The sequence below is a fragment of the Balaenoptera physalus genome (genome assembly GCF_965194825.1).
Source record: "Balaenoptera physalus genome assembly, chromosome: 7".
Taxonomy (NCBI): domain Eukaryota; kingdom Metazoa; phylum Chordata; class Mammalia; order Artiodactyla; family Balaenopteridae; genus Balaenoptera; species Balaenoptera physalus.
This window is the reverse complement of record NC_138886.1, coordinates 3,761,307-3,779,028: the sequence shown is the minus strand read 5'-3', so window position 1 is coordinate 3,779,028 and position 17,722 is coordinate 3,761,307. Positions and strand designations below refer to the sequence as shown.

The following is a 17,722-nucleotide window of genomic DNA, read 5'->3' as shown; positions in this document are numbered from 1 at the left end:
CGTCCTCCACGTGCTCTCGGTTGATTCCTCACTGTGCTCTCAGAGGGGCCTTCCTTTCAAAGTCTCGGGGCTCCCAGCCGATGACATATATCTCACACTCAGATTACACACTTTTCTTTTAAAAATGTATTTCGTGGTCTTTGCAGCCATTTATTTGGCCTTCTTAAATCCATCTAGAATAATGAGGTAATCTCGATTCAGAAATCACTTCGGAAACTTGGGGTACCCATATGCAAGGGGTCCCTTGCTCTTACTGATTTTTATCCCTTGACATCCTCAAATCCGATCCCTTCTTTCCTTTTTTTTTAAAAAAGTATTTATTTATTTATTTGGCCACACCGGGTCTTAGTTGTGGCACGCGGGATCTTAGTTGCCGAGTGCGCGATCCTTTTTTTTTTTTTTTTTTTTTAGTTGCGGCATGCATGCAGGATCTAGTTCCCCAACCAGGGCTCGAACCCAGGCCCCCTGCATTGGGAGTGCGGAGTCTTAACCACTGGACCACCAGGGAAGTCCCCAGTCCCTTCTTTCCATCCTCACTGCCACTTCCCTGACCCCAGACAGCATCTCTTACCTGGATTATGCAGCCTCTGTTGGTTTATCTGAATCCACTTTTGCCTTTTCTAGTCTATTCTCTACACAACAGCCATATAGAGTCTTTTAAATGCATAAATCAGATTCTGGCACTCCCTGCATAAAGCCCTTCAAAGGCTCTCCATCGCACTCAGAAAAAGCCAATCCGTTAGGTACATCCTTTTTAGGTCTGGCCTATGTCGACCTCTGATCCTTCATCTCCCCCTACTTTGCTCCCTATAAGTTTGTTCCTGGTGAATTTAAGGTTCTTTTTTCATCGCGAAAGAATTCAGAGACGAAGCAGGGAGGTTAAGAAAGTAAAGTGAGAATTTATTTAAGCAAGAATACCCTCTCAGAGGGAGAGCGAGCAGACAGGTGAAGAGCTGCTGCCCTGGGCTTCTTTGGCAAGCCAGTTACGAGGGGCATACAGAGGAAGGGGCGGAATAGTCACTGGGGAAGGAGGAGTTTGGGGTTCCTATTCCCTGATTTTCATCCCAGCTGCGTCTTCCCGAGGGTAGGAGGGATTTTTGTCCTTATTTAGCTTAGATGAGAATTGGCATGGCGTCGGTGCATGATGGGTACTTCTGTGAGGCTAATTTTATTGTAATGAGAGCAAAATGAGCAACAGGTTACATTTGGACGCAAGAGATTCCCGCCTTTCCTCATCTTTCTTTGTCTGCTTCCAGGACACTTATCACTCAAAATGTGTGGTTTCCTGTCAGTCTGGAGGTTCCTGTTTTTCTTTGTCTGCCCATGGACCCCCTGCCACCTGGCCCCTGTCCCTCTTTCTCTGCTCATACCTAGATACCTGCCTGCTGTTAACAGTTTTGTCTTCCGTCATTTCCTAGAATGGCCCCGGTCCCTCCTTTCAGGGTCTTCCACAGCCGCTCACTTAATGCTTCTCTCCTCTGTTAGGTTCTGAGTAGTGCCCAGCACACAGCAGGCGCTAAATAACTGTCTAAGAAACGAAGGACAGACACCCGCATTCTGCCCCGAACTCCCACGGTGGGGAGGGGGGCGCTCCCGGTTTTCCGTGTGTGGAGGTGGGCGAGCATTCAAAGCACAATTCCCAGGAGTTCCCTGATCGTCTAGTGGTTAGGATTCCTGGCTTTCGCTGCCCAGTGGCGGGGGGTTCAATCCCAGGTCGGGGAACTGAGATCCCGCATAGCCCGCGGCGTGGCCAAAAAAAAAAAAGAAAAGATTCAAAGTGCAATTCCCTTGCGCTCCCCATTTCCAGATTAAACTCCTCCTGGCCTCCGTTCTGGGGCGGCCAGCAGGAGTGGGGGTCCGAGCCCCCAAGAAACCGCTCCAGCTGACCCGGCGTCAGGAATCCAATTCATTACTGGGACCTCAGCAAAAGAAGACAGACCGGAAGTCTGCCTCGAGCCCGCCCTCGAGCTGTCATTGGGTGGGATCCGAGGAAGGGGCGGAGACCCGGCCTAGTCCTGGTTCATTATTGGCTAAAAACCTATGCAGGCGGAAGGAGGGGGCTGAAACTTCGCTTCCTTCTGACTCTTCATTGGCTAAAAAGTTCGGCGTGTCCCTCGGGTTCTCATTGGCTAAAAGAGTGGGCGTGTCTTACAAGCCTCCGGGTCCCTCGCGGGTTGGTGGAAGAGACAGGTCCTTACCCCGCCCCTCGGGTTCCAACCCTCCTCATTTTAAACACGAAGTTGAGGGTCGGGCTGTCGTTTACCCGGAGCCTCGGGGCCTCACCTCGGGGGGTGTGCTCCCAGAGGCCTTCGGGCCTCGCGGACCTCAGGGATTTAGACAAACGCGAGCGGGGAGGAAGCCCGGAACGATTCCTTCGCGGAACCGTTCAGGCGAGGCCTCTAGGAGCTCGGGGAGGGACGGCCCGCGGCGGGCCCGACGAGACTGGCAGGATGGCGGCGGCAGACGGGGGTCCGGGGGTCGCCGTCCCCGTGGAGCTGCGGCGCGAGCGGCACATGGTGTGTGTGGAGTACCCGGGCGTGGTGCGCGACGTGTCGAAGGTGCTGCAGACCTTGGGCGGCGAGGAAGGCGTCTCCCGGGTGAGGAGCGGGGCGTCTCCGGGGACCAGAGGGGAGGTCTGAGTCGCTAGACTAAGGCCAAGGGGCGGGACCACCCAGGGATGTGAGGTTTCCCTGGCAACGGAGCTCGAGGTCGGCTCTGGAGCGGCCAGTGGGCGGGGATTTGCTTCAAGACCGCCGGGCGTGGACAGTTTATCCCTGGGATCAGAGGGAAAAGGACTGCAGGGGAGACCCAGAGAGGGGAGAGGGTGTCCATTCCATCCCATTATTACTGCCATGAACGCAGCTCGACTGCACCGCCCCCCCGTGCCCCAGGATGTGCTGGGCTGCCACATCCTCATTTCACGGAGCAGAAAACTGAGGTACGGGGAGATTAAGAACCGTTGACCTACAATGAGAGGGGGAGGAAGGATTATGTTATTAGGGTTAAAAGTAGTAATAGCTAACAATTTATTCTGTACCAGCTACCTTTCTAGGTGCTTTACTTACATTCAATTCGCATTAGAACCCTGCCAGGTAGGAACTGTCATTGTCCCAATTTTACAAGGAAACCGAATCAGCTTGTTCAAGTTCACCCAGCAAACAATGGAGCTGGGATGAATTCTTACCTTGTGCAAAGCTCTATGTAAGTGACTTACATGCACCAGATCTTGAAGTGTCTTTTCTTTAGAGAGTCCTTCCTTGACTGCCCTTACTAAAGTGGCTGCTAGCAGCTAACCTCTAATTCCAATCTGAAATTATGTTTTAATGTGTTTATTGTCTGTCTTGGACCCTTGGCTCTGAGGCTGTATACTCCATGAGAACGGGACCTCCCGCGGTCCTAATATCCATAACTGTGCCTGCTTCCAAAATACTCGTCAAATGCATGATTGAATCTTCACGACAATCTAGTGAGTTAGTTACCATTATTATTCCCATTTTTCTGATAAAGACGCAGGAAGAAAGGTTGGATCAAACAAGCTCCTACATGGTACAGTGGGAATTTGAACGCATGCACACCTCCCTCTGAAGTCTGAACTCTTAATTCTGCTTCCTCATCCTTTATGAATACTGAAAAACCTTGAACCTGTCATTAAGCACAGGAGGCCAGTAGAGGCCCAGTCAGTCATGTTTTGTTCTTTTATCCTGACTTACTTTACGGCAGCATTGACCAGGACCCTTACTCCCGCTAATGCCAGGGATGTTTGGACCCAGTTACAGTGTGACCCCTTTGGGAAGAGACTGGTCATTCATTCATTCCATTCCTGTTTCTTGTGCACCTGCTCTGTGCCAGGCCCACATCTGGGGTCATTCCCAGCGCAGCAGTCTCATAGACCTGTTTCCTGACAATAGAGGCTCTTTTTAACCTTCTTTCCCTAGATGCTTCCTGAGCTCCTGCTAAGGGCCAGGCTGTGTCCTGGGTGTTGGGGAGCCAGCAGACCAGCAAGTAGATGACCTTGGCCTAGTGAACATTATTGGTGCTTCCACACGCTTACAGCCGACACTTACTGTGTCCCTCTCACCCCATGTGGGACAAGCATTCCTATATCGATGACACGTTACCATGATTTAGGTGCCAGGCTAAGTGCTTTACGTATCCATTTAATCATTGTAACAATCTGACGAGTAGGTACTGTTATTATGTCCATTTTAAGGAGAAGGAACCAAGGCGTGGAAAGGATAAGTCACACTAGTCAGGGCCAAAGTGCTTGTTACTTGTTGATTTCATCTCCTTTGGACCTCGAAACTTTTGTATATATGAGGCTGAATACCAGGACCCTTTGGGGTGGGTAGTTCCTAGAGAAGAAACCCTAGAAAAGTCATTCAGCTCCCACCCAGGCTCTCCACGGCAGACACGGGGGTGACACCTCCGTGAAGTGCCGCCAGAAGAGTAGGTGGTTACCCGCACTGACCTGTCACTCGAGAGACAATGGCTTTACTTAACTGACAGTTATTGTGTCCAACTTTACAACCTCTTGGAAGGAAGAGACTGTCCTCATCTTCCCTACCAGATAAAAGCTAAGATACTTGGGTTTGAAAAATGAGTCTTTTGGGAATTAAAAGCTCAGAACGAAACAGAAAACACCTCCTGGCCCTTCCCTGGCCACCTGGGTCGCCATCGGGCTTTCACGGAGGGAGGAGCTGCCAGCTGCTTTGCTGCCCTCTGCTTCACTCTGTCTCCTTTGACCTCGCCGCAGATCTATGCAGACCCCACTAAGAGGCTGGAGCTCTACTTCCGGCCCAAGGACCCCTACTGCCACCCCGTGTGTGCCAACCGCTTCAGTACCAGCAGCCTGCTGCTCCGGATCAAGAGGAAGACGAGGCGGCAGAGGGGGGCGCTGGGGCCTGAGGCTCACCCCAAGGTCATTTTCGACATAGAGAGCCTTGGCATTGTCTCCACCGTTTACAAATTTCAAGGTAACTGCAAAATGCATTCTTACCGCACTGGGTTACTTCAGGGCCTCCGTCCCTCGTGCCTGCAGGAGCTGCGGGGGTCATCCACACGGTGAAGGGGGCGCGGATATGCCCAGGCGTGAGGCATGAGGGGAGTGGCAGAGCGCAGGCCCTGGCCAGGAGGCCCTGCTCGTTGCTGCTCGCTTTTCTGCCTTCTTAAGAGAAGCTGGAGTTCTCTGAGAAATCTCGTTGTTAAAGCCGCTTTATGGGGCCAAATAAAACTGGTCCGCAGGCCTCCGGTTTTCAACCCCACGGCCGCCCTCGTGTTTGGGGATCTTCTTGGCCTTGGCTGCTGCTGGTCTTGCCGACCCTCTGAAGCCTTCCCAGATCACCTCAGCCCCTCGGGACCTTATGTCCTTTGAACTCTCAGCCAACTGGATGTCTCCCGTGGGGTCCCCAATCGAGTTTGCTCCCCACAGGGAACCCCTGGGAGGAGGTGCTAAGGCGTGGGGTGGAGAGGGGGAGTCGTGCCTGCCTCAGCCTCCCTCGGTCTCCCTGTCTGTGCAGTGGGAGCCCCGGAGTTCCTCAGGCCCTCGGGGAGGTTCAGAGAGAGGATGCCCGTTTGCTGGTTCACGCGCACGTGTGGCACTTGGCGAATTACTAACAAGAGTATCTGTAGCTGCAGCTGCAGTTCTAAGACAGAAACTGAAGAGAATAAAGACTAAAAAGGAAGAGGGGGATAGAAAGTATAAAGAAACTAAAACAGGGCCTGGGATCCCACAAGTTGGGCATTTGGAACGTCCATCATTCTGGTGGAGAGTGGTATTCACCGAAGAGGGCCGTCCTTCCCGGGACGAGGCTTCCCAAGTGACCCGGTTCTTTCTCGCTCTAACTGAGCCGCTACCTCACCGCTCAGTGTGTGTCCCGGACCAGCAGCATGGGCCTCACCTGGGAGCTTGTTAGAAATGCAGCACCTCAGCATCTGCATTTAGCAAGATCCCAGGTGAGGCACGTGCACGGCACAGTCTAAGAAGCACTGACCCAGACTTTATCCTCACATGTCATGTAACTCCCCTACCCCCCGAAGTAGTATTTATCCAAGCGACTGGGCTGAGTTCCCAGAAGCGACTTGGACGTGTTGTTTTGGGTCCTGCTACCATTGCCCGGCAGCCTCCCCTGCGAGGCCTGCTCAGTGCACCCGAGAAGACGTGGGTGCTGGTGCGTGGCAGTGCCTGGGCGGGTGTAGTAGGGTGTCCGCCGTCTGTCTACCTCTCTTCCCAGGAATGTCCGACTTCCAGTACCTGGCGGTGCACACGGAGGCGGGCGGCAGGCACATGTCCATGTACAGCAAGGTCCTTATGCTCAAGCCCGAGAAGGAGAGTTTCTTCCACCAGGAGCTGCCGCTCTACATCCCCCCGCCCATCTTCTCCAGGCTGGACACCCCGGTGGACTACTCCTACCGCCCAGAGACACAGCACCGGTAAGTAGCTCCCGGGGGCCGCCGCCCCGCAGCACCGGGGCTCAGGGCAAGGGCCCTGCGCTCAGAGGGCTGGGCTCTTCCACTCACGGGTCAGGCGGCCAGGGCGGCCGGCTTTACTCAGGCCCGTGGGCCCAGCGACAGAGCAGCTGGTGACCAGGGGCCCTGACCAGGGGTGTCAGGAACCAGCCCTGTCCCTGCGCCCCACCCGGAGGCCTTGCTCAGGGCTGTCCTCACGCCACAGAGTGTGACTCAGGGTGTTGCCTTTGGACTTAGACCCCTCCCCAAAAGCGTGTACCTTGAGGTGTGGAGAGACACACCCCCTACCGCAGGAGCCCTGGGAACGAGGTCGACAGTTTTTGGAGAGCAACCTGGCAGAATCTATTACACTTTTACATGTTCTTTCCTGACGACCAGGCGGCCTGTAGGAATTTATCCCACAATGACTGTCGCCTCTGTGCTCAAAGATACACTGACAAGAGCGTTTCCTGGTTGGTTGTGGGCGGCAGCAAGAAGCTGAGAGGGCCTGGTGCGGTGAGAGAGCCCGGGTGGGCGGGGGCCCGTGTTCAGGTCCTGGACCTGCGATCCCACATGAGCCCCGACCTCCCGCGCCAGCCTCCCCGCCTGTAACAGGGGTGATAATAATAGTAACAGTACTCACTTCTCGGCGTTGTTAGAGGGCTGAATGACTGAAGCTTTTGGAAATACTCAGAACACTGAGTGCCGGGCAGAGTTTGATAAAGTGGACGAGTGAGTGATCACTCCACTGATAGGGATGACGTAGTTAATTAAACGACGGCCTGTCTGTGCCAAGGAAGACCGCACAGCCTGTAAGAAAGCGGGCTCCATGGGCCGACGTGGCTCGTGTCCAGAGAACCTTGCTCTACGAAAAGCAGGTGTTAGAGCAGACTGTGCTATAAAAGTAAACTTGGTGATAATAGAAGCCTGGAAAGATCGGGAAGATTGGGCCCAGAACAGTTATCTGCAGAGGAGCGGGAGGGCGATAAGCTTCTCTTCCCTCATCAAATATTTCCATCAACGAGTACTGACTGCCTGTCAGGGCCCGGGGCTCCCCTTGGAGCCAGTGTCAGTGGGGACGCGACAGAGGCGGCTCCGCGCGGGGCCGGGGGCTGGGGAGCCGGTGGAGCCCCAGTGAAGGATGATGGGCGGTGGGAGCCTGCGGGCAGGTGTGTGTCTTAAAGGAGCTAAGTGGGGAGTGGGCTGTCGTGGACAGTGCGTGGGGTGCGGGAGGGTCCTCGGGGGAGCTGACCTTTGAAGCAGACCTGTGTGATGACAGAGCCGGGCAGGTGAAGATCCAGGGAGAACGTTCCAGACCAGGGGGCTGGCGCATGCAAAGGAACAGTTGGGGGTGTTGCCCCCGAAGCACAGAGAGCCGAGAGAGGGGTGGGCTGAGGGTCCCACGGACCACAGAAAGGAGCTTAGATTTTATGCTAAGGAGAAAGGTGTATTGTTCCCTTCCTTTAAAAAATATATTCTGGGGAGTTCCAAAAGGAGAGAGGAGTGTCTGATGGACACCCACCTATGTCACCAGCTTCAACTTTCTGCTGCTGGTTTCACCTCCCCACCACCTCCACCCCCAGTATCACAGCGCGTCCTCCAGAAACAAGTGTGTGTCTCTACCTGGGAGGGACTTGGTTTATTTTAACTTAGCCGTGGTGCTGTCATCAGAATGGGCAAACGTGAACAGTGTCCTTCACGCCACCCAGGCCCCAGTCCTCGCCCCGTTTCCCCGTTGCCTCAAAAGTAAGTCGAGAGCCAGGCAAGGGTCGATGTCTCTCAGGCCAGTTGACTCCATAACGCCACACCCCCACCCTTTTTCTGATTGCAGGAGTAGATTGTGCTTGTTAGAAAAGACCAGACATTATAGAAGTGTATAACTGCCAGGAATCGGGTCCATTCCCTCCCTGCTGAAAACCCTAGTGTGTGCAGTTTTCTGTGCGTATGTTATACTCATTGTGAGAGTTTCAAATTGTTTAAATGTACATGTTTCTGAAATTTGAAACTTATTTCCCCCCCACAAGCATTTTACTCTTACAGTCAGAAACAAAAACATGTAGAAGAAGGAACTAGAGGCACCCGTCCCCCGCCCCGCATTGCCGGCCCTGATGCTGGATGGCAGCGTCAGAGTTACTGCTGTGTCCTGTAGGGCCAGCAGACAGCTGTCCCCCAGCCTCTGGGAGGGGGACAAGGGTGGAGGGCCGGCTGCCCTTGAACTCACAGGCCCTGTTTTTCTCCCATGTCGTTTATTGATTTTCCAGCGCGTGGAAGGAACCTGCCTTTTCTCCCAGGGCTGCCATCGATTTTTCTGCTCTGATGGCCCTCACGGGTACCGAGGACTGGCAGAGGAGGCCTGGCCCCCGCCTTGCTGGCCTTCCTGGGTCCAGGGAGGCTGAGCTTCCTATATGGCCAGCGGGCAGAGGACAGGCTGGGAAGCCGGCCTGACGGGGGTCCCCCCTCCTCGAGGCAGTTGAGGGGGGAGGGCAGGCGGCCCGCTTCCTCCTGCTGCTGCCTGGCCTGGAGGGAGTGCCCGGGGCTTTCCTTTGGGGGTGTCTGGGGCTTCGGGGAGTTGTCTTGGAAAACAGGATAGTGTTCAGGATGGTTTCAAATGGAGTCGTGTTTTTTAAAAAAGGCACAGATTTGATCCCGTCTTTGTAATTTTGTTTCCCAATGTGAAAAATCACTTTGTTGTTCTTTATAAATATGCAGATGGTATGTACTCATGTAGAAAATTACGGTAAAATGGAAACAGATTTAAAAGGTATTAATCACCTGTGTGACATCCAGGACATACTTTGAAATGCACTGCAAAATAATTGAGTGGGTTTGGGGTGGGGCCTGGAGGGCGTGAAATTGGCCTTGTGGCGGCAATTGTGGAAGCTGATGGTGGGCTTATGGGGGCCCCTCGTACTGTTCCCCCTGCTTTAGCGAAGCTGTGATGTTCCTGACGTCCCACCTCAGAGGGAGGCGCTCTGAGCCTCCTAGGAATCGTTGGCCCTGTGTGTTCTGTGCTAACAGCTGGTGGCAGAGCCCCGTCCCCCCCTTTTTTTTTTGGCCGCACCGTGTGGCTTGCGGGATGGATCTTAGGTCCCTGACCAGGGGTCGAACCCAGGCCCCCTGCGTTGGAAGCTCAGAGTCCTAACCACTGGACCTCCAGGGAGGTCCCCAGAGCCCTTCTTTTAGCCTCTGTGCTCTGTGACGAGAGCGTCTGGTAGTATCCGTCCCCCTTCACCGCGGTATCGTCGAGATGCTTCCGAGCAGGACGGAGGTTAGCGGCCCCGCCAGCCTCCCTGGGCTCAGGTCCCAGCTCCGTCACCTGGAGCTCTGGCTCGAGGCAGGTTTCCAACCCCTGCGGCCTCAGTGACTTCATGGGAAATGGGTCCTTCCTCGTAGGATTGTTTCGAGGGTTAGATAAGTGAATTGTGGACATCGGTAAGCACAGCTGTGGTCTGACAGCTGATTAGTGGTTCCTGGGTGGCCGCCCGCGCCTCAGCTGATTCCACTGTCCCTGCCTGATGGGCATCTGGGCCGTTTGCAGCTTCTCACCGGCTGGACGGTGCTGTGCACGACGCGATGCCGTTGTGAGGCCACCGGCCTCGCGGCAGGGGCCCTTCCCCGCACCCCAGCCTCTGGGACTCTTGGCCTGGCCCTGATTCAGAGCCTCTCTGAGCTGACTCGGACTCGCGGCCCCTTCTTCTCCTGGTCATCAGCCTGAGAACACAGGCGCCTGCCTTCAGCGGCCGGGGCTGAGATGCACTCCTCACCCAGATTCCAGGGAAAAGCACCCAAACGTGGGCTACCCGTGTCCAGCTGGGCCCACGCCTGAAGCTCCCGCCCTCAGCAGCTCTCTGCTCCTAGGGAAGGCTACAACAACCCCTCCGTCTCCGGGGAGAACCTGATCGGCCTGAGCAGGGCCCGGCGCCCTCACAATGCCATCTTTGTCAACTTCGAGGGGGACGAGGCGCCCGAGCAGCCGCTAGAGGCTGCGGCCCAGACCTGGAGGAAGGTCTGCACCAACCCCGTGGACCACAAGGTGGAGGAGGATCTGAGGAAGGTGAGCCCTGCCCCCTCCGGCCACCTCTGCACTGGCGCCATCCTTGTTTTAAGCTCATTTATTAACACATGGGAACTCTTCAGCTCCAGATGTTACGTCTAAAGCTATGCCAGTATAAGCCCTGCCTTCCCAGAGTTGAAAGTGCTCCTTAAAACTCATAAGAGGTCCCTTTGGAATGGTAAACATTGTCCAGATGTGACCTCGGCGTGGAGCTCTGGGGTTCCGGAAGCTTTTGTTCATCCGGTCCTTGGCTGCAACACACCAGATGGGGCAGCTGGCGTGTACCAGGCCCGTCGCTTCCTCCCCGTTAGAGTCGGGGTGGACAGGGGCCCTGGGAGGAGGCGGCCTTCTGCCTTGCCCCCCGGCTTGCAGGTTCTGGAAGACCCAGGCCAGGGGACTCTGGTCCTTGCGTCACCACAGGTGTGGACAGTAGGTTCTCAGCACATCACTGCTGACCGACGCTTGCCTCTGCCCCTGTTGAACTTGACTGTCCCCTTGGTGAGGGATGGGGGTGGGGTGGGATGTTATTTCTTAAGTGCTGGACACCTGGTTGTGTTTCTAGCAGTCACTAGGTCGGGGGGAAATGGGGGCCACTCTCCAAGGCCCCCCATTGTCCTCTGGACACAGGCCAATCTCCCACCTGGCTCAGGGCCGCTCCCACCCTGGCCCTCCCACTCCAGCCCCACTGGTCTTTCATAGTCCTCCCACTGGGAGGGGGCTGGGCCGTCCCCTGTGGCCTTCATCACATCCCAGCTCAGGCCCCTGCCCTCTGGGGCTGCTCAGGGTCCCAGAGCTCTGGCCCGTCCCCCTCCTGGCCCTGCTCTGGCTCCTTTGGTGCTCTGCCTCCCCGCTGCCCGTTGAACTGCCTAAGGACAGGGACAGCGTCCCTCATGGTCATTTCAGGACTCCCAGGCCCTGCAACCGCACTTGACACGTGCTGGGCGGGCAGGGCGCTTCCGAGGGTGGGACGAGTGGGCGTGCGCAGAGGCCCCTCCCCGCCTGCCGGGCCCCTGCTCTCCCCACCGCCACTCCTCTCGGGAAGGTCCTCTGGGGCCAGACCGTGCGGGGAGCCTGGGGCAGGCGGGAAAGCTGCCTGTGCTCATCTCAGCCTCTGCCTTGACCCTCCAGCTGTTTGAAATCCGCCCCATCTGGTCACGTAACGCCGTCAAGGCCAACATCAGCGTCCACCCCGACAAGCTCAAGGTCTTGCTGCCCTTCATGGCCTATTACATGGTGAGTGTCCGCCCACCGCCCACCTTGCTTCCCACCAGGGTTGTCCTGATCCCTGGCGTGACCTCAGAGCCCCAGCAAGGGCAGGCGGCCCTGTCCCAGCACCCACAGGATGGCTTGTTAAAGGGATTATACATTTTTTAATGGCCTTGTATGGAGAGCTTTCTAAGGACCAGGCGCTGGGTTAAGTGCTATGTGCATAGCATCCTTTCTTCTTCCGTGGGGGATGGCAGCAGGGTTTGGACCTCTGATGAAGAGGCTAGGCTCAGATTGGTGACTTGATGGGCCAAGATCCTACAGCCAGGGAGTGGCAGAGCCCCCGGGGACCCTGGCCTGTTTGGCTGCAGCGCCTGGGCCCCTAACCACAGTGCCACCTGCCTTCACGCATTCTCCCTGGGTTGAGGGGGGTTCAGTGGGGGTCAGATGCGCCTTGGACTCAGTCCAGGAGGGCATGGAGATGGGACTGTCATCACTGAGAGTCCCCAAGGTGCTGTGAGGAAGAGCTCCTGCCGGCCAGGGGTCCCACCTGGGGCCCGGGGAGGCAAGCGGACAGCGTGACCGTGACCGTGGTGGCCAAGAGGTGGGGGGCATGAGACGGGCTCCTCCCTCTTGGGCTGAGACCCGACATCACAGAGCTGCTGCCTGCCTTTCAGCATTGGCCTTCTGGACACAAGGACCTCGGGAGCACTGTTTGGGGACAGTGCCTCCCATCCATTAGCACAGTTGTGACAGTTGTGACAGTTCTTGAGCTCTTGCTCTGTGCCGGGCACTGCGGTGAGGGCTTCAGGGGCACCGTCTCATTTAATCCTCACAAAAATGCCATCTGACAGGAAGACCAAGGCTTGGAAAGGCCAAGTGACCTATCCGAGGTGACCGAGCCACACGTGCGAGCTGGGGGGCAGGGTTCCAGAGCCTGTCCCCGACTCTTGGGGGTGTGGTGCTGCCCCATCTGGGAAGCCACCTGGGCCTGCAACTCAGGGGGGCCGGGGATCGGCCTTGACCGCACTTCGCACTCCCGCCCTTTCTGTCTCCAGATAACAGGTCCCTGGAGAAGCCTGTGGATTCGATTCGGGTACGACCCCCGAAAACACCCAGAGGCCAAGATTTATCAAGTCCTTGACTTCCGAATCCGTTGTGGAATGAAATACGGTAAACAATTACTGAAACCTTTGCTTTCCTTTTCCCTTTGTCGCTTTCTGTTTCCAGCATTCTCTTCTGTAATAAGAATATATCCACGTGGAGAGGATATATTCCCCCCCTTGGTGGGACTGTTAGGGACAGGATAGCACAGACACGAGGACCTGAGCTCTCGTCCTGGCTCCTGTGGTGACGCTCTAGTGGCTGCTTACAGCTCCTGTGGTGCAGGCCAGGCGTCCGGTCAGTCTCCTGTCCCCGGCCCGCGGTGACCGCCCCCACCCCACCCCCGCACACAAAGCACCAGGACGCGGCGGCTCCTGTCACTCCAGCGGGGGGCCTGAGTCCCCTTCTCAGGAGCCGCCCCAGGGAGCCCCGGTGCGCCTGTGGCTGCCAGAAGGGGCCCTGCGCCCACCCCACCTGATGCGCGCCCCCCTCCGGCAGGTTACGCCCCCAGCGACATGCCCGTCAAGGCCAAGCGCAGCACCTACAACTACAGCCTCCCCATCACCGTCAAAAAAACGAGTAAGGGGCTCAGGCTCCCTCTGCAGATCAGGCGCTGGGGGAGATGGGCATCCGGACGGCGGGATGGGGAGGGGCTTCCCTAGGAGGTCACTCCAGGGCACTGCTGGCCCGCGCACCCCAGGGAGGGAGGGCGCAGCCAGGAGGACAGGGTGGGGGGGCGGGAGAAACACCCCCCGTATTCCAAAGCCCTGCCGTGGTCCCCTCGCAGCCAGCCAGCTCGTCACCATGCGCGACCTGAAGCAGGGCCTGGGTGCCTCGGCCAGTGCACGCAAGTTGGCCTCCAACAAGTACAAGCTCAAGGTGGGTGTCCCCTGAGCTGCCTGCCTGGGTGAGAGCGCAGGGAGCGGGGGGCGGCGGCCCCTCCCTCGGGCAGGCCCAGGACCCCTCACAGCCCCCAGCCCCGCCTGTGACGCCAGGAGGCCGCTCTGCCCTCCCAGTGCCTTTACGTGACTTGTGACTCCCGCCTCCCGGGACAGCCTCTGGGCGTGGGTGCTGGGCACCGCCTGGGCACGTCTTAGGGAGGGTCTCAGACACCAGCAGCCCCGCGTGGCAGCCGCGGGGATGGTGAGCGTCAGGCCCTGTGAGCCCGGAGCCGGAGCGGACCGTCTGCACCCCGGCCTCGGGCTGGACGCGGGGCGCCCTCGCGGCCTCAGGCGCTCGTTAGCACAGTCGAACAACAGGGGCGGCGACTCCCAGGGACCCTTCCCGTGCCTGGCCCACGTGCGCTGCTCCAGGCTGGGGGGAGGCCGGCAGCGTGGCCGCCTCCCTGGCGTCACCTGCCTTGTGGAGGGCGTGGGGCAGCGTCTCCCAGCAGCGTCAGGTCTCCGCTCCTCAGGGCGGGCCGGCCTCGCCAGAGCAGCCGTCCTCCTCCAGGACGCTTGTCTTAGGCCTTTATCCCCCCCTCTGGAACTGGCCTGCAGGGCCACCTAAGATGACCAAGCAGTGGAAGCGAGGCGTGAGGAGGGCGCTGCGGGGAGGCGCCGAGGCAGAGCCCAGCCCCGGCCCCCGGCGGCTCGCGGTCCCAGGACCACCCCTCGACGCCCGGGGAGTCGCGGCTCGTTTTCTGCGCACCGGCTCCCCGGCCTGTGGCCCGTCTGCCTCGCCCGAATCCGGGGAGAAGAGCCAGGCCTGCCAGGTCCAGGGAGCAGGAAGGGCAGCCGCCCTGGGAGAGGCCCCGTGGGAGCCACGGCATGGGGCTCTCCTGTGCCACCCGCCCCCGGGGACGCTCCCTCCGACCTTGCCATCTCGGCCCTCCTTTCCCAGGACTCGGTCTACATCTTCCGGGAGGGGGCCTTGCCGCCATACCGACAGATGTTCTACCAGTTTTGCGACTTGAACGTGGACGAGTACGTACGTGCGGGGCCCCGAGGCGCCGAGGTGGGGACTGTGGGGCTCGGGGTCAGTGCAGAGAAACCACCCGGGGACCGAAGTGTTTCCTGCGACTCTTCCACTTCACGTCAGCCTTAATCTCTCAGCGAGAAGGCCGGCCGCCTGGGAGCCCTCTGCCCGGGCTCGCGTGGCCCTCGGGAGCGGCTTCCTGGGTGCACGTGCTGCGCGCAGAGCACAGCGCTGGGCCGGGGTCTTTGCCTTCCTCCTCCTTTGCCCGCGTCGGGGTTCCTGACACGGTCCGCAGTCCCTGGAGCTGATCAGAATCCCAGAAACCTTTAAGCCAGTTGTTCTAGTGATGTTTAAAAACCTGGGGGAGGGGTGCTGGGGCGGGAGGAGATGGGAGCGTGTTAAACCCAGCCTGGAACCTGCTGAGTGCTCAGGCTCTCAGCAGGCAAGTGGGCCCCGGCACACGCCCGCCTGTGTGCGGTGCGGGGATCGGGGCCCCGGCTGGGGGCGTACGGCTTCCGTGGACGCCCTTCGTGACCGTGCTCATCCCTCGGCGTGGCGCTCTGAGTGCGGTTTTTCTGAGCACAACCCCAGCTCTGCCAGAACCGCTTACTGGCACCTGTGAGCAGAGACCTCACCCTGGAACTCTGTCTCCCAACGCCCAGGCTGCAGAAGATCATTCACCGCAACGACGGGGCTGAGAGTCTCTGCACAGAGCGGGACGGCTGGTGCCTCCCCAAGACCAGCGATGACCTGAGGGACGTGATGTCCGTCATGATCCGGCACACCATCCGCTCCGAGAGGCCTGGTGAGCGCGCTCAGGGTGAAGGGGAGCCCTGGGGCCTGAGCAAGCGTCCCTGTGGGCCTGCTCCCCGAGAAACTGCAGCCAGCTGGGAGCCTCTTGCCCTGGCCGTGGTGGGAGGGAGGCCTTCAGAGCCGGGGCTCCGCCCTGGGGGTTGAAGGCAGGAGACGGGCCCAGAGGGGTGGGGCTGGAACAGGGCCGGTGCTGCCAGGGGGGCCACCGCTTTATGCCCTGACGTCACCCTACGTCCTCTGGCCACGTGTGGGCATGCTGCTCCTGTCTCCCCCGGGAGGGCGGGGACGGCGGGGCCTGGGCTTCTGTCTCCCCCGGGAGGGTGGGGCCGGCGGGGCCTGGGCTCCTGTCTCCCCCGGGAGGGCGGGGACGGCGGGGCCTGGGCTCCTGTCGCCCGCACCGCCTGCCCCTCCCCGGGATGAGCATCCCCGCACTGGCTGTGAGCAAGGGGAGTGAGCCCTTGCTGCACGGCAGGGCTGATGGGGCTGGGGGAGAGCAAGCGAAAGGGCCCCTCTCGGGGGTTCCTCCCAGGCTCGGGGAGGGGGCGTCCCAGACCCACCAGCCCCTATGGAGCTGACGGGAGTAGGGGTTCTCAGCCTCCTTTAGGACGCAGCCCCCCCCTGGGAGCCCAGTTCAGAAAAGCACTGACACACAGCCCTGCGTGCTCCTGGGGAGTCCGCGGGACCCGTGAGCTGCCCGAGGCTCCTCCGGGGAAGAGGTTTTCAAGGCCCTTGGCCTGAGTGTTCCCTGAAGTGCTTGTTAAACTGGAGTCCCAGGTCCCCCAGCCATCCATCCTTCCCAAAGCAGCTTCTCTAGAGCTTGAGCCCAGACGCCCGTATTTGTAGACAGGCCCCCAGGAGCCGAGGGCCTCTGGCTGAGACCAGCGACAGCTGGTGTGGGTGCACCCAGGAGCCAACGTCGGGACACACACGGCCTGTCTTTTGGCCCAGCTCTCTTCTCCAGCCCAGCCAAAGCTGATGGTGGGAAAGAACAGCTGACCTGCGAATCTGGGGACGAGGAGGAGGACGAGGAGGAGGAGGAGGAGGAAGAGGAGGAGGAGGAGGACTTCAAGCCATCGGACGGGAGTGAGAACGAGATGGAGACGGAAATTCTGGACTACGTGTGATGCAGCCCTGGGCTCAAGGCTGGGACCCCTGACCAGGCCTGATGAGGGACCCAGCACAAGCCAGGGCCCCCTGGTGCTGCCCGGGGCTGCCAGAATGGCCCTAGGCGGCCCCACTGAGGAAAGCAGCCGGCTGCGGGTGACCTTGGTCCTGCCCGGGGCTGCCCTCTGGCCCTGGGTGCCTGGGGACATCCCGAAGGTTGTGCCCCGGCTTTGCACAGCCGTGAGCCCGCCCGGTGTCCCTCGGGCTGAGCCAGCGCCCAGCGCCTCCCTCTGGCTGAGACCAGCAAGAGCTGGAGGTGGAGACGGGGCAGCGGGGGAGGGGCCGGCCCTGGCTGCTGATGAGAAAGGACGGGGCGAGGAGCCTGGTCCATGGTCACAGGTGGCCAAGACTGTCATTGTGTTTGGACCCCATCCGTTCGGGGTAACCTGGCAAAGGGCAGCCCCAGCTGGAATTGTCCTAATTAAACACATTTTCCCAAGGAGTCTTGGTGTCTCAGTGGGGATGTCAGAGCCAGAGAGGGGTTTCCTCTTGCCTCTGGGCTTGGGCTCCCGCTGGACATCGTTTGTCCCTTCAGTCGTTCATTCAGTGACCTTGTGGTGGGTGATGCTGGTTGAGAGCGGGCCTGATGCCCCTCGCCAGGTGGGCCTGGTGAGAGCAGCCAGCGGCAACTCCAGCCTCCGGGGGCCCTACAGCCTCACGCTCATCCCTTCCTCTTCCAATTGGATGTGTTCTTGAGAGGTTCACAGGAGACAGACCCTGTCTCAGGGCTGCCTGGTGTGAAACCAGAGGTTTCCAGGGGTTGCAGGGTCCCTGGGTGGGGCTGAACCTGCCCTCCCCGGGGAGTACCCCCCCCTACACTGCCTGAGCCAGAGATGAGCCCCGTCACCCCCTTCCTCAGCCAGCAGGCTGGGCCACAGAGCGTGACCACAAGTTCCAAAGTCAGACAGAAGCCCCCTCCCACGACAGGTCAGAAACCCCAGTGGCTCGCAGTTGGCCTGAAGTGGTCAGTTCTGGGAACCGGCCCTGTAGAGCTGAGCGCCGCGATGTGCCTCTCGCTCC

The 17,722-nt window shown here is 59.0% G+C and overlaps 2 protein-coding genes across 6 annotated transcripts in view; one reads left to right on the top strand and one right to left on the bottom strand.

Moving 5' to 3' along the window:
* Positions 1-316: 316 nt before the first annotated feature.
* RALGDS (ral guanine nucleotide dissociation stimulator) overlaps positions 317-17,722 on the bottom strand; it is an 85,566-nt gene continuing 68,160 nt past the window's right edge. Inside the window, exon 18 of one of the 2 annotated variants that reach the window (XM_082470152.1) lies at positions 317-1,162. In XM_082470152.1, the coding sequence (XP_082326278.1) occupies positions 1,113-1,162 (50 nt within the window). In that variant the 3' untranslated portion in view covers positions 317-1,112. Of the gene's footprint in view, positions 1,163-13,722; positions 14,314-17,722 lie in introns of those variants that run through there. The other variant, XM_082470153.1, reaches the window with a different exon arrangement.
* Positions 1,174-17,144, top strand: GTF3C5 (general transcription factor IIIC subunit 5). 4 transcript variants are annotated; one of them, XR_014265965.1, is made up of 11 exons: positions 1,174-2,597; positions 4,754-4,973; positions 6,231-6,429; positions 10,303-10,498; positions 11,627-11,731; positions 12,763-12,877; positions 13,307-13,387; positions 13,596-13,687; positions 14,651-14,737; positions 15,388-15,530; positions 16,382-16,513. XR_014265965.1 is itself a non-coding variant. In XM_082470159.1 (11 exons), exons 1-11 carry the CDS (start codon positions 2,451-2,453, stop codon positions 16,660-16,662), a joined length of 1,662 nt encoding a protein of 553 aa, XP_082326285.1. In that variant the 5' UTR covers positions 1,174-2,450; the 3' UTR covers positions 16,663-17,144. The 4 variants fall into 4 exon arrangements, 2 of the variants coding, with proteins under 2 accessions (XP_082326285.1, XP_082326286.1); XM_082470159.1 differs by having other exon boundaries at positions 14,651-14,733; positions 16,382-17,144; XR_014265964.1 differs by having other exon boundaries at positions 1,175-2,597; positions 16,487-16,623.

Coding starts and splice junctions, on each gene's coding strand:
- GTF3C5 (XM_082470159.1), top strand. CDS start 2,451: ATGGCGGCGGCAGACGGGGGTCCGGGGGTCGCCGTCCCCGTGGAGCTG. Junction 4,974..6,230: donor CACCGTTTACAAATTTCAAG/GTAACTGCAAAA, acceptor CTCTCTTCCCAG/GAATGTCCGACTTCCAGTAC. Junction 10,499..11,626: donor TGGAGGAGGATCTGAGGAAG/GTGAGCCCTGCC, acceptor TTGACCCTCCAG/CTGTTTGAAATCCGCCCCAT.